General features: G+C 40.4%; 1 protein-coding gene across 1 annotated transcript in view; it reads left to right on the plus strand.

Annotated features, from left to right (window-relative positions):
- The window catches only part of LOC108701091 (matrix metalloproteinase-24), a 68,681-nt gene that overhangs the window by 40,115 nt on the left and 14,421 nt on the right, over window positions 1-14,145 (plus strand). The window contains exons 2-5 of the mRNA XM_018235285.2: window positions 786-934; window positions 3,210-3,326; window positions 7,497-7,801; window positions 9,334-9,495. Of these exons, the coding sequence (XP_018090774.1) occupies window positions 786-934; window positions 3,210-3,326; window positions 7,497-7,801; window positions 9,334-9,495 (733 nt within the window). The remainder of the gene's footprint in view (window positions 1-785; window positions 935-3,209; window positions 3,327-7,496; window positions 7,802-9,333; window positions 9,496-14,145) is intronic.

Below are 14,145 nucleotides of genomic sequence, written 5' to 3' on the forward strand. Positions count from 1 at the left end.
TTTGGAGGATTATTTTGCAACAGCCACTGGTTCTGCAGAGTTGGAGAAAGTTTGTATTAAACAATACAAAACCTATAAAATCCACATTAGATTACATGATAACACAGGACCCAGTGCAGTCTGCATATTCTGATTATTAATCAGTCCTGCTGTATCAGCTTCTGGCAGATATTATTTGACTTGTGCTGTTTTGATAATTTATGATGATCTCTTAGCATCCCAGACCACACTGAGTATGTGCACAGTCTTGGTCTTGCAAAGATGTATAACAAAGTTACAAGATGGTGACCCCCTGTGGCCAACTTTGAAAGCATAAATCATTTGTTTGATTATGCTTTGTGGTGCAGTAAGTTCATGTTTATGTTAAATACATAATTTCTAGCCTTATTCTATTTTTGACTTTACTTCCCCCTAAGGTTCGAGTTTGGTATTCGGACGATTCACTCCTAGTTATATACAGTATATACATGGGACCAGGTAGGAAACTCTGCATTTTAGAGTAAAGCATTTTCTCCTTCTTTTGCAGAAGATAGGGCGCCAAGGCAGATCGATTTTCGGTTAAACTAGAGCAGGAGTTGGCATTGGCAACCTTCTATTCCTGACAATTCTTACACCGTGTTTTGTGTCAGAATTTGTACAGCTGAACATTTGGAGGTCCAAGAGTTATCTAGATAACTTGGAATTTTTGATAGAAAGGTTGGACTGGATAGACGTGTCTGTTTTTCAGCCTGTAATGTTACAATGCCACATGATTCATCTATAATTCAATCTCTTCTTGTGTCCAGCGCTGGTTGAAAACATATGGCTATTTGCTTCCGTACGACATCAGAATATCCGCCTTACAATCAGGAAAAGCTATGCAGTCGGCCGTCTCAGCAATGCAGCAGTTCTACGGGATTCCGGTGACCGGAGAGCTGGACCAAATGACCATTGAGTAAGTGATTGTTGTTGGAATTGGGAGATTATTTGGGGGAGGGGCATAGAATTTAGAAAAAAATATGCATGGTATCTTCTTCGGTGATGGGCACTGCTCATTTCATATGATTTAAATTTCTCCAACGATATTGATGTATAACAATATTGGGCTTTTTGCCGATTTGCCAGGTTTATATTTTTCATCTGTCCATGCAACATGTTGGCCAGTGTATGAGGAAGTGAAAAGTAGCACTTGCAGTTACAATCTGTCGACCTGAATGAATAGAACAATAGAAAGATGGCCATATTGTGTACAACCCCTTTTATGGTACTAGTTGGATTGGTTAGATACTATAAAGCAGTGCTGTCCCAGTACTGAGGGCCTACGTAGTGGAGGGCTGATAATGGAAGCCAGTGTTGACCACTACCTATTATTAAACAACACCCACTTTAAACCACTCCAGTGTTACTTCAAAAATTGTTAATACCTTGTCCACATTAATGGTGGACAAGTGGTTGGTGCTCAATGCAGGGATATCACTCATATGTAAAACAATTTTATTACGTCATATTAAGACATAACCTGAAATCCATATGCCTCCTCCACTGTGGATAATACAGCACCCACCAACACATGATTAAACACCTTGAGACCCGTTAGGGCAGAGACACACAGGCAGATTCGGGGAGATTAGTCGCACAACGACAAATCTCCTCTTCTTCAGGGCAACTAATCTCCCTGACTCCCTCCCTAGCCTTCCTGTTGGCTAGAATGAAAATCGCCGGCGGTATGGCACTCGGATTGCTTCATTTTCCGAAGTTGCATCACGAGGAAACTTCGGGCGACTTCGGAAAACGAAACGCTCCAAATGCCGTCCCGCCGTCGATTTTCATTCTAGCCTGTGGGAAGGCAGTTTGGGGAGATTAGCTGCCCTGAAGAAGAGGATATTTGTCACCGGGCGACTAATCTCCCCGAATCTGCCTGTGTGCCTCTGCCCTTAGCAAGTATTTCCAAATGCTTACCATTTTCAGAGCGAGGAGACAACAAAACCTGCTTTCTTTAGCTACCTGCCATTGGCTGCTCAGGAAATGCTCAGCAGAGCAGATTATTAGAGAGTAAGAAGCGATGCAGATGAACATTCCAGAACTACTACATACACCCCTGAGAGTAGAAGGCAAAAGCACAGCCTTTATATTAAATTGTGCCAAAATCTGCCACCTAGTGTAGAGTGATAATATTACTTATACAGTTGCAGAGTTGCTTTGTGCCCATCCCTGCCTGCTCCCAACCCCTTCTGTGCATTACACCAAAGCAGAGTCTGTTTATGCTTAGCATTCTAAATTAAGAACCTTTTGAAGTATTTGATCTGTCCCAGAGAGATTCCAGTGCAATGCCAAGAGCTCACAGTCTTGTGTTGTAATCGAATACCCTGATCTAAGCAGCTTAAAGTGAAAGTAAGTCAAAATACTTTTGCTCCATGTTTCTATAAATAGTCAGACATATGGCCATAAGTTATTCAGCATGCACAGTCTTACTTATCTGTTTATTTTTATATGCTAATATGTGAGGAGTAGCCATAATGCCTTTGCCGCAGAGGAAGGCAATTAAAATTGTTTTCAATTGGTATAATTTATATGTATACGGTGTCGGATTTATGCTCCTATAGTCCTCCAGGGATATAAGATTCTCAGCCACGATGAGTAAGTCCCTCTTGGATTTAAATAAATACTTACTCAAATCGAGCCTGGCCCCGAAGTTCCCCCTGGGCCTGACTTGAACCAAACAGATTCTCTCAAACAATCAGAACCCTGTTAGTCTGCCGGGAGGCCTAAAGATATAACAGCCCTCTGTCTGATTAGACATTAAAGTTGTCCTTGAATTCAGCTCAATATCTTTAAAGAGTCTTTGTCCACCCCTTCATAGTAACATCAGTAGGGATTCAAAGAGTTTGATGATTAGCACTGAGCATGCCCAGTAAGTATTGCCAGCAGCAGACTGAGCATGTACAGTGCCACAGACACCATGGAGAAGGCTGAACAAGATCAGACAGATAGGGAACCACAGGTAACTACTGCATAGACATAGGGGCTTGTTTATGAATGCAAGTGCAGAGTGATAATTATAATTATCGTTGCTATAGCGCCAACACATTCTGTAGTGCTTTAGAATTCCAAACCTGTCAGTTGCCAATCTGCTTTTTTATTTGCTGGTTTCTATTGAGGTATATGCGATGCAATTTAGGTTGCTGTGCAGAGCAGTGAAACTCTTTATGTTCTTATTCATTCCCGTACAGGTGGATGAAGAAGCCTCGCTGTGGAGTTCCTGACCATCCTCATTTAAGCCATAGAAGAAGGAATAAGAGATATGCACTAACAGGACAAAAGTGGAGGCAAAAGCACATTACTTACAGGTGGGGTGTAAATCTTATAAATAGAAAATGTTTGATTTAATCCAAAGCCCCCTGCGCTTACCTAGTCCTATTCTGCATTTCAGGGCTCTGATTCTACCTGCTTCCTGGGCTGCTCTCCTCCCTCTGATCAATCAGGGGATAGAGCCAGCTCTGGATTTATATCCGGTACTACTCTAGGCACTCATTTCCTATTTGATTGGCGCTTGCAGAGATGTCTATATGCTCTGCTGCTGTATTGTCAATGTTTACCCTTGTACAGTAAGGGAGTGCAATAGGTACACGGCAGCCCTAAAGCTGCAACATTCTGGTGGCTTCACAGTCGTGAATAAAAAAAGAAGCCAGTGTTTAGGAGCAATTTGTCATCATTGGTTGTCTGTCACTGTTATCCCAGCAGCCAATCACTTTTCTCTTGAGCCCAGAGCACAACCTTACTGATGCTTCTATAAGCACATCTCTTCATCTGGTTGCTTGTAACAGAGGAAGTAAATAATGCACTTTTTTTTTTTGCACCAGCACGCAGCTGCCATACTGATTTTACTGACAGTGCAGAGAAATGGGCCATAGAGGCCACACATATCAAAAATCAGAACAATTATTGGGAATCAACCCTGCCTTTTGTCTGTAAGGTCTGATTGGTTTCTTCTGGTAACTGTACATGACCATTTTAGCCCCTGCATTATTAAATACCCTCCTCTTTCTGGGCAGCGAAGGTGCCATATTGGAACTTATTTCCATGTGCTTTTGTTGCCGATGCGCTCAGCTCTCACAAAGGGACATGCATGTAAAGTCATGTGACTCTTTTAACTTCACAAGAAAAATATTTTTGCACATTATTAAATTATTCATGGTTAAAAGGTCTTTTTAGTTCATAAAATAAATAATTCAGTGTTTAAAATGCATTTTTAACAGGCGTTTCTGAGACTGCCAGCCTCAAACCGGCTCTTTGTAAATATACTTAGCAGTGATTACATTAGAATACATTACTAATAATGGTTGCTATGAAACCTCTGTACTGCATTGTTCAATATTCCCTTTTTTATAATTGAATTTTAAGGATTGTTAGAGGAACACTACTACATATATATTCAGTCTATAGCTGCTGCACCCACAAAACTGCCATATCTGTTGCTGACTTCACTCCACTTACTTCTGCTGGGCAGCTGTGTTGAGGGCCAAATTGGATACAATATCCAACTAGTATACACTGCATTGTTTCATATTTCTTTTGCGCAACTGGTGTACAGGTATGGGATCTGCTATCCAGAAACCCGTTATCCAGAAAGCTCTGAATTACGGAAAGGCCGTCTCCCATAGGCTCCATTTTATCCAAATAATATACATTTTTAAAAATGATTTCCTTTTTCTCTATAATAATAAAACAGTACTTGATCCAAACTAAGATATAATTATTCCTTATTGGAAGCAAAACCAGCCTATTAGGTTTATATAATGTTTACATAATATTCTAGTAGACTTAAGGTATGAAGAGCCAAATTACAGAAATATCCCTTATCTGGAATGCCCCAGGTCCCAAGCATTCTGGATAACAGGTCCCATACCTGTATGTTTATTGGTTGCAGGGGTGCTACAATAGAGGAAGCAGAGCCCTAAAATGATTTTGCTGTGGGTAGGGCTGCCATTGCAATGTTATTGCTGTTACCGGTAAGTTATAGAAAGTCCTATTCTATTCAACTTTTCAATTGGTCTACATTTTTTATTTCTTTATTGTTTTTTATTGCTTTCCAGCTCTCAAATTGGGCCATTGACCCTGGCAGCCAAAAACTAATTGGTCTGTGTGGCTACAATTTTATTTTTACTTTTTGTTAATTATATTTCCATTCAGGCTTTCTCCTATCATATTTTAGTCTCTCATTCACACCATTGCCTGGTTGCTATGGTAAATTGTAACCTATCAACCAGACTGCTGCTGAAATTACAAACCGGAAAGCTGCTTAACAACTTAAAAAATAGATCAATTAAAAAATCATAATAAAATGTAATTTGAAGGTGAACTAACCTTTTAAATACTTACTACCACAATAGCCCCATGTGCAAGCTGAGTTTACTTCCCCTTTAAAGTGAATTGTAGCCCCCATGCCATGTTTATATTGGGTTAGTCACATACATACTTTCACTTACTCAGGGTTTTTCACTCTTCCCATCTGCAGTTTTGGAAGCTGCAGCAGTGAGATGTTGGAATAAGAGAAGATGCCAGCTATAAATATCTTTTTAGGTTATATGTGCCGGCCTATTTATATCCACAGATGGAGTAGAGTAAAGCCGAAAGAAAGGGTGGAAAGTATTTAAAGTAGCAGTTAATTGTTTATTTTTTGGGTTTTATTTTATAGTATTTGCATTTTGTTCTGCAGCCCTTGGGCTTGGAATTTAGACTGTTCTCTGGTTGCTAGGACTTAATTAAACTAGCAACAGGGCGCACTTAGAAGTCAGAATTATATATACTGCAACAGACAAATAAAATTGACGATCTGTTTTTTGTTGGTGGGTCAGTGCTTAAAGAACTGCATTTTTCTTGCTGCAGAGAGAAGGGGTTTTGGTAGGTATATAGCAGGTTATAATACACAAGAGCCTTGAATATCCTGTAAATTATATCCTTATAAACGGTGCATAGTGATGTCATTGGTTATAATCGGAGCTTAGTGGTGTCATTTCTGTCCCATGACATGAAACTTGTGTATTATAATAAAATACCCCCTGTTGAAAAATATCAGGATATTAGAAGTCATCTCGGAGTTCCATGACCTGTATAAAAACACCTGGCCTTCAGTCTCATGTTTTTATATTGCCATGATACTCCTCTGTAACTTATAATATGCCTATATTTTACAAGAGGGGGTACTTTAGTCCCTATTTGATAATAATCAGAGTTCCCTGTCCTGTGCCTTTATATGGTCACAAAGCTCTTCAGTGACTTCTAATATCCTTATAATTTACAGTAGGGGGTATATTATCCCTTATAATACACAAGTGATACTCAGAGTTCCCTGTATAACTCAGCCTGCAGCCTTTTGCCTTTATATGATCAGAGAACCCCTCAGTGACTTCTAATATCCTTATAATTTACAGTAGGGGTACATTATCCCTTATAATACATGAGTGATTATCCCTTATAATACATGAGTGATAATCAGAGTTCCCTGTATAACTCAGCCTGCAGCCTTGTGTCTTTATATGGTCACAGAACCCCTCAGTGACTTATAATATCCTTATAATTTACAGTAGGGGGTACATTATCCCTTATAATACATGAGTAATACTCAGAGTTCCCTGTATAACTCAGCCTGCAGCCTTGTGTCGTTACATGGTCACAGAACTCCTCAGTGATTTCTAAAATCCTTAATTTACAGTAGGGGGTACATTATTTCCTGTATGTTAAAAAAAATAAAAGGCTTTATGCATACACGTCACAGGATAAAATCTTGCTGCAGCTATTTGAGTGCTAAGAAAGCTCCTGGCCCAGATGCTGAGCCTGTGAGAACTCGGTGTATCTGTACCAACATATTCATATTTATTTAATTGGGATTTGCACGCTTTGGATCTTAGCAGCTAAAATGCCAGACATCTGTAATGAGATACAATTCTTCTCTGCTGAAGGAAAGTGTCGGGTGGGATCAGCAATGAACTGGCTGGCTTTAAAGCCATGTGCATTAGGGATTTCAACTCTAAGCCACATCTGGTATGTACTACTGTACCCAGAATCCTCAGCAGTTATTGACAAGATGGGGCAAGATAAAGTTCACATGCATGGGCCCTGCTGCCATGTGGTAGGATGTAGGTTACCAGGGGCAGCAAATTGGAATTTCGGATCTTCTAGTGCAGAGAGCACAATTGCAAGGGGGCCGGCGACAAAAGGCTGCCTCGTTCAAGAACCCAAAAACACCCCTGTTCACAGCAGTTAATCAGCGTGCCCTAGTCCTGTAACCTACAGTAACAGGTTACATCTGGTTGTCTATGAGGATTTCCATTGATGAATATTATCTCTACCAGTTAAGCCACATTATTACAAGGCCCTGCTTGGGGATGTCTCTGATTCATTCCAGCAAATGGAGTCTATGGCAATCACTATATTATCATCTGCATTGTCCTGTCTTTGGTGGAAATGTGATGTCTTTTGTCAGTTACTGGAATATTGCTTATGATTTTGTCTTTCAGTATTCACAACTACACCCCTAAAGTAGGAGAGCTTGACACCAGGAAAGCGATCCGTCAGGCGTTTGACGTGTGGCAGAAGGTGACTCCTCTAACATTTGAAGAAATCCCCTACTCAGAGATCAAAAATGAAAGGAAGGAGGCAGACATCATGATCTTTTTTGCTTCTGGTTTCCATGGAGACAGTTCTCCGTTTGATGGAGAAGGCGGATTCCTGGCTCACGCTTACTTTCCTGGCCCGGGTATAGGAGGAGATACGCACTTTGACTCTGATGAACCTTGGACTCTTGGGAACTCCAATCATGATGGTACGTGTTCATGCCAAGGCTACGGCCATTGGTGGTGCTGACAGTGGTCAGCCATGTGTTATAAAGATACTTATAGAGCTTTCTATAGGCTGAAGGTTAAAAGTATTTAAACTTACTGAAAAAAATCAGAAATTTGTAGAATACAGAGTATAATTAGCTATGGCTTCCTTCCTAATGAGCCAGTTGTAGGCCAATCTTAGAATTTACTGAATTCACACTCATGTGTAACCTGATCATTTGTCCAGATCTGATATGGCAGTAGCTGTTTGTTGGTGGATCAGGGCATCAGCAAAACTTCCTCAGCTCCCTGTCATGTTTTATGTTGATGTTTGGGACAAGAGGACCTGCTTGGTCTGTCTGGAGTTTGAACTGATATAAAGTAATGTACATCTACAGCTAGCTTTCCATTAAAGCTGATAGATAAAAAAAACTGCTTGATTTTTTATGCTTTCATTGAGTTTCACATTATAAAGTCTCATTTTTACAAAACCAACTTGCATAGAAACACATGATTTCATTCAGTTTCCATACATTCTCAGCTTATAAGGAACAGTCCTCTTGAAGTGGTGGAACCACAAACGGGACTCGATTTCAAACAAACCAGGGGTGGGGGTTGTATCAGGGTGCGGCAGTTTGAGGTTGTCCGTTTGTTAAATAGGTTACATGGGCTTTTCACCTTTGAGTTAACTTGTAGTTATGATGTAGAGAGTAATATTCTGACACAGTTTGCAATTGGGTTTCATTTTTTATAATTTGTGGTTTTTCAGTTATTTAGCTTTTCAGTCAACAGCTCTCCAGTTTACAATATCAGCAATCTGGTTGCTAGGGTCCTAATTACCCTAGCAACCATACATTGATTTCAGTAAAGATGAGTAATACAAATTAGCAATAACTGCAGCCTTCGAACCGAAGAAAGAGTAGGAAGAAGAAGGCGCATAATTCAAAAACGATAAAATCATAAATAATGAAGACAAATTGAAAAGTTGCTTAGAATTGACCATTCTATAACATACTAACAGTTAACTTAAAGGTGACCCACGCCTTTTAAGTTTGCCAAAATTTGGCAGTTTCCTGTTTTCCAGTTTATGAATAAGACTCCTTACTAGGCAAACGATCAGGGTGCAGTACATATATCCCCTGTACATGAAGGGTTGCCATCAATAATAACGGGGCCCTGTATTACTAAGTTAGGAGGGTCCTTGTTCCAAGGAGCTCATCCTGGGCCCTCTGGGTGATGGGCCCTGCCAACAAGAAATATGGGCTGCAATGAAATATGGCCAGCCCCTTATCTTCCCAGCCAATCCGCAGTTATTATAAAACTGCACCCATTATCCACCCAAACTCTGACAACACGCCCACGAGTCCCTGCCCTTTTATGGCCCTTTATTCACACTCTGGCAAAGGGCCCCTGACTGCAGTACATGTAAACAAATAACTTCAAGGTGGCATGAATATGACTTAATTGAATACATTTGCATTAGCATGGCGAGCAGTAATCTCATGTTACATACTGTGTTCTGCACTCTCTCTAGGAAATGATCTATTCCTAGTTGCGGTCCATGAGCTTGGCCACGCCTTAGGATTGGAACATTCCAATGATCCCAGTGCAATCATGGCTCCTTTCTACCAGTACATGGAAACTCGTAATTTCAAGCTTCCCCAGGATGATTTACAGGGAATCCAGAAAATCTATGGTAAGTATTTCTCTATTTGGAACACTGGTTGTAAACTGCATGTCTTCAGTTATGTGTGTTTGCAGAATATTTTTGAATTCCTTCCTACTACTTGTTTGCATGGCCCATCACATTATCAGTTGTATTTCCATAGAATGAATGAATTTATAGCTCACCATCATTAAATACAAATATAACAACAAACAAAGGGAAAGTTGTGCTCACCACAAATTTTTAAAACCATTAAGCTTGGGGTGCAATGAGGCTGTGACCACAAAATTCATACAGACAAATGGTCCTCTGCAAATACAAATATATAAAGAAGAAATGTCCTGTGTACACATACCCTATACCCTCATAATGTGCTGTCTAAGGTAACCAATATGGCAGCCCCACCAAAATATATAAATACAATTCTGGGCATAAACATTAATTAAACCCAATAGGATTTATTGTCTCCAATAAAGTTAAATTTTATCTTAGCTGGGATCAAAGACCAGGTACTGTTTTATAATTGCAGAGAAAAGGAAATATTTTTTTAAAAATGTAATTATTTGATTAAAATTGAATCTATGGGAAATCTAGGGTTGCCACCTTTTACTGGCAGTGAGACCGGGCAGGGGGCAAGCAGATGATGTCAGAGGGGGGGGGGTTGGTTGCCGAGCCGGAGGTGTGACTGTGACGTCTGGGTGGGGTTATAACCATTAATTTAAAATACTTGGCCAGGTTTCCTAATTTGGAAATCCGAAAACCGGGCTGTCCGAGTGAAAATCCCACAGGTGGCAACCCTAGGGAGATAGCCTTCCTGTTCATTCTGGTCATACACATACCTACATGTATCTAAATATACATAGAAGGGATGTTCTGGAAAGAAAATAATCTAAACCCTCATATTGCACAATTTATGAAATAATTATTATCTATTCTCCCAGATTTGCACAGTGTAATCCAAGCTTCTTCCCTATTTTCTGGCATTAATTTGCACTGCTCATTCCATTAAAGCCTCAACATTTATTTTCCTTATCTATTGCCGTTTCCCTTGCATCAATAATTCCCTCCCTAAGGACAATGGGTGACTGGTTGTTGCAAAGAATAAACAGAAAAAATTATGTCCCCATTGCTTCGCTTTTCCATTGGCTGGGCACTGGTGTCTGTCAGCCAATAGCTGTGCAGCATTCTGACAAACATTCTTTTTTAGAACCTTGTGATGTCAGAGAAGGCAGCTGGCTCTGAGAATATTGGAATAATATTGATTTTATACACTCCAGGAAAAGGACGCGTGACGCTCCCAGAATCTTGATGATAAATTGCTTTCTATGATCATTTGTGCTGAAAGCAGGAGTCGTCTTACAGATTGCGCTTGTGGTTGGCAGGCTATTTATGTGGATAGATTGCTGGTTGGAGCTCGGCCGTATTCAGGCAGCAATACACAGTCAAATAACGTTTCACCTGTTTTCATTTACAGTTCAAATAATCTCCCATTATATCCCATTAAAGGGATCTTCAGTGCAACCTTAGCTCTATCTCTAATAATAACCGAGGCTAATTGGGTTTCCCATAACAATATAACCGTCAGTTTATGTTCTGAGCAACAATATAACTGGCAATTTATGTTCTGAGCAGGATATTTAAAGGGATATTACCAAACTGTAACCTAGTTTAATTTTTAATGGAGCCTGTAACAATGCTGTGCCGTTCCTTGCACATAAAAGGCTCATTTCTCCGCAATAAACACTTGGAGGTACTTTGGATACACGGCAGCAGTTGTAAGCGTGCTCCCTTATTTCTTCTATATGCTGGACATCTTCATGTTAATTCAAGTGACATACAGGGACAGCACTGAAAAGTTAAAGTGATCCTGAGAAAATGTGAATGTATTGAATCCTGTTCTTTTGTTGCATGTATAAATCTGCCACAGAACACTACAGGCAGCAGTGCTGTAAATGATTTTTCATGCAATGTGTCTTAGGACAACTAAAGCTTAAAGGAACAGTTCAGTGTACAATTAAAAATGGGTAAATAGATAGGGTGTGCAAAATGAATAATGTTTATACTATAGTTAGTTAGCCAAAAATGTAATGTATGAAGGAGTAAGTGAATGTCTAACATAATAGCCAGAATCCAACTTCCTGCTTTTCAGTTCTCTAAGTTAGTCAGTGACTATAAGGGGGGCCACATGGGACATAACTGTTCACATACCTCAGAACATGGGCCACATGGGACATAACTGTTCACATACCTCAGAACTGTCCCTTTTTCAGAGGGACAGTCCCTCTTTTGACAGCTCAACCTCATTTGTACTGGAAAGTCCCTATTTTGAACAGCCAGAAAAAGAAACAAAGTTTCTCACTTAATTGGCTTTTAGCAGAGAGCACACAACAACTAACAGGTGCAAATAAGATACTTTATAATAATTGTGAGACACAAAAAAACAGTTTAGATAAGGAGAAATAATTTCAAACTTTCATAACCTGCCAAATGTTGTAAAATGAACACGGTAATTAGGGGTGTGTGGCCACAGAAAGAGGTGTGGTCAAAAAATTTCCCTGTTCTACGTGCGAAAAAAATGTTTGTCCCTCTTTTTACTTCCAAAATGTTGGGAGGCATGCTATTCAGTGAGTTTGCAATTGATCCTCAGCATTCAGCTCAGATTCAAAAACAACAGTTATGACCCATGTGGCCCCCCTTCAAGTCACTGATTGGTTACTGCCTGTTACAACCCCAGTGGAAACCAAGAGAGCTGTAAAGAGGGAAGTAGTGTTCTGTTATGTTACCATCCAGTCACTCCAGCCTTTATACATAACATTTTTGGTTAACTAACTATATTAGAAACCTTTTTTATTTTGCACGGGCTATCTATTTACCCAGTTTTTATTTTTACCCTGAAAAATTCCTTTAATAAAGACATAGGGTAGAAATGATGCGTATTATGGCAACCACAACCCTTTAGCAGGGTAGATCTGTGCCTCCAAAGATGCCCCCTATCTTCTTTTCTATTGATTGACAGTACAGGCTTACGGTTGCTGTCACTTACCTGAGCTTAGGGACAGACTCACACAGGGGCAGGGCCCAGACCTAAACCCTGCCGGCTCTCCCTCAGACTGCTGATGGCCGCGGGTAGCGGTCGGCCCCTATAGGGGGGTGTAGGGGTGCGCTGGAGGCCACTGGAGTGGCAGCCCCAGTGGGCCCTGCACCTACTAGTCCGATTCTGGACTCACAATATACAGTGTATATTTAGAATATAAATGTCACAATACAAGGCATATTAGTAACTAATTCATATACTCATTACATTGCTCTGAAAAAATAGTGCAGTTAGCATCAGAATTCAATATTCAGCCCTGTAGCATCAGCTTATGTCACAGACAAACCTCGTTTTCTTTTAGATGATTTACAATGATTCCTAAGCTTAGCATCTCAACAGCAACCCAAAGCACACTGAGCATGTGCAGTGTCACAGACACTCCTAATAAAGGTAAAGGTCTCCTGTGACAAGTTTGAAGGACTGGATCATTACTGTTATAAGGCTGCTGAAGCTTTAGGCTGGGGCAGTAAGTTCAGTATATAAAATATGGCATTTCTAGCTTAGGGTTTAGTTCTCCTTTCAACTGTTGTTCTGAGCATGTTTTCGTGATCCCTGCCATAAAGCAAGATGTCACATTTTTTCAGGAGTGAATGATGTAAAATTGCATGTTTATAGTTTCCATTGATGATAGAAAGTGGGTTGGAAACTTTTTTCTAATCAGATTTTAGGGGTGTGTAGCCAGTGACGTGCAAAGGATGCTGGGAACTGTAGTTCACATCCATTTGCATGTTCTGTGCATTAATTTAAGGCAGCCTGAGTGACCCCTATCATACTTCATAGCTTCAGTTACTGTAGGGCAGCTGAATGTTAGTCATTTAAATGTATTTTTCCAAAGTCACGTCTGCAGAAACAACATGAAAGCCTTTTCCCAGCCCTTTTGTTCTAAATCCATCAAACAGGCACAACCTTTTGGGTCAGGCTGTCTGACTACCTACCTGCCTTCCCTGCATGGATCTCATTTCCACAAGGCATGCATGCAAGCGAGGCAGTTTTGCTGTTGTTTATAATGAGGCCGTCAGGGATCATTTGACTATTCTCCGACAAGGCTGTTGTGTTCTTTGTGTCGCTGCTTTCACCTCAGGTGAACTGTGGGAGAACGCGCTGTTTGTTTGCCTGATATAATCTCATCTCTTGTACGGAGATGTCTCTACAAAAATTAATGGCAGCCATTTTGCGCTGGAGCTTCTTAGTTTGTTTTCCCTAGTGGTGTTTACCTCATGTTCCTTTTCTCCGTGCCTCAGAACAGACTGGTACAATTGTCATAATTATCTGTCTGCTTCAGGCGGCAGTCATACCGTGTAATGTGATAAGAGAGATACCCAAAACCTGAACATAGCCTGGGAGACAAGTCGGACACAAGGGAAAGTCAGTCATAATACTCTCCTCATGCAGGTTGCTTTTCCTCTTGTCAGCAAGAGACTCAACATGGCCGCCACATTGGCTTGTTTTCTCCTGACTGGAGATCTTGAAGCATGGAATAGCAGTGTTAGTATTTAGGACACATGATCATAAAGGCCCTGTACCTATAGCTGAAGCCTTTACTCTCATTTTAAATACATGGCTTTCATTGTTTTGAGAAGATAACC

This window comes from Xenopus laevis, chromosome 9_10L, assembly GCF_017654675.1.
Source record: "Xenopus laevis strain J_2021 chromosome 9_10L, Xenopus_laevis_v10.1, whole genome shotgun sequence".
Taxonomy (NCBI): Eukaryota; Metazoa; Chordata; class Amphibia; order Anura; family Pipidae; genus Xenopus; species Xenopus laevis.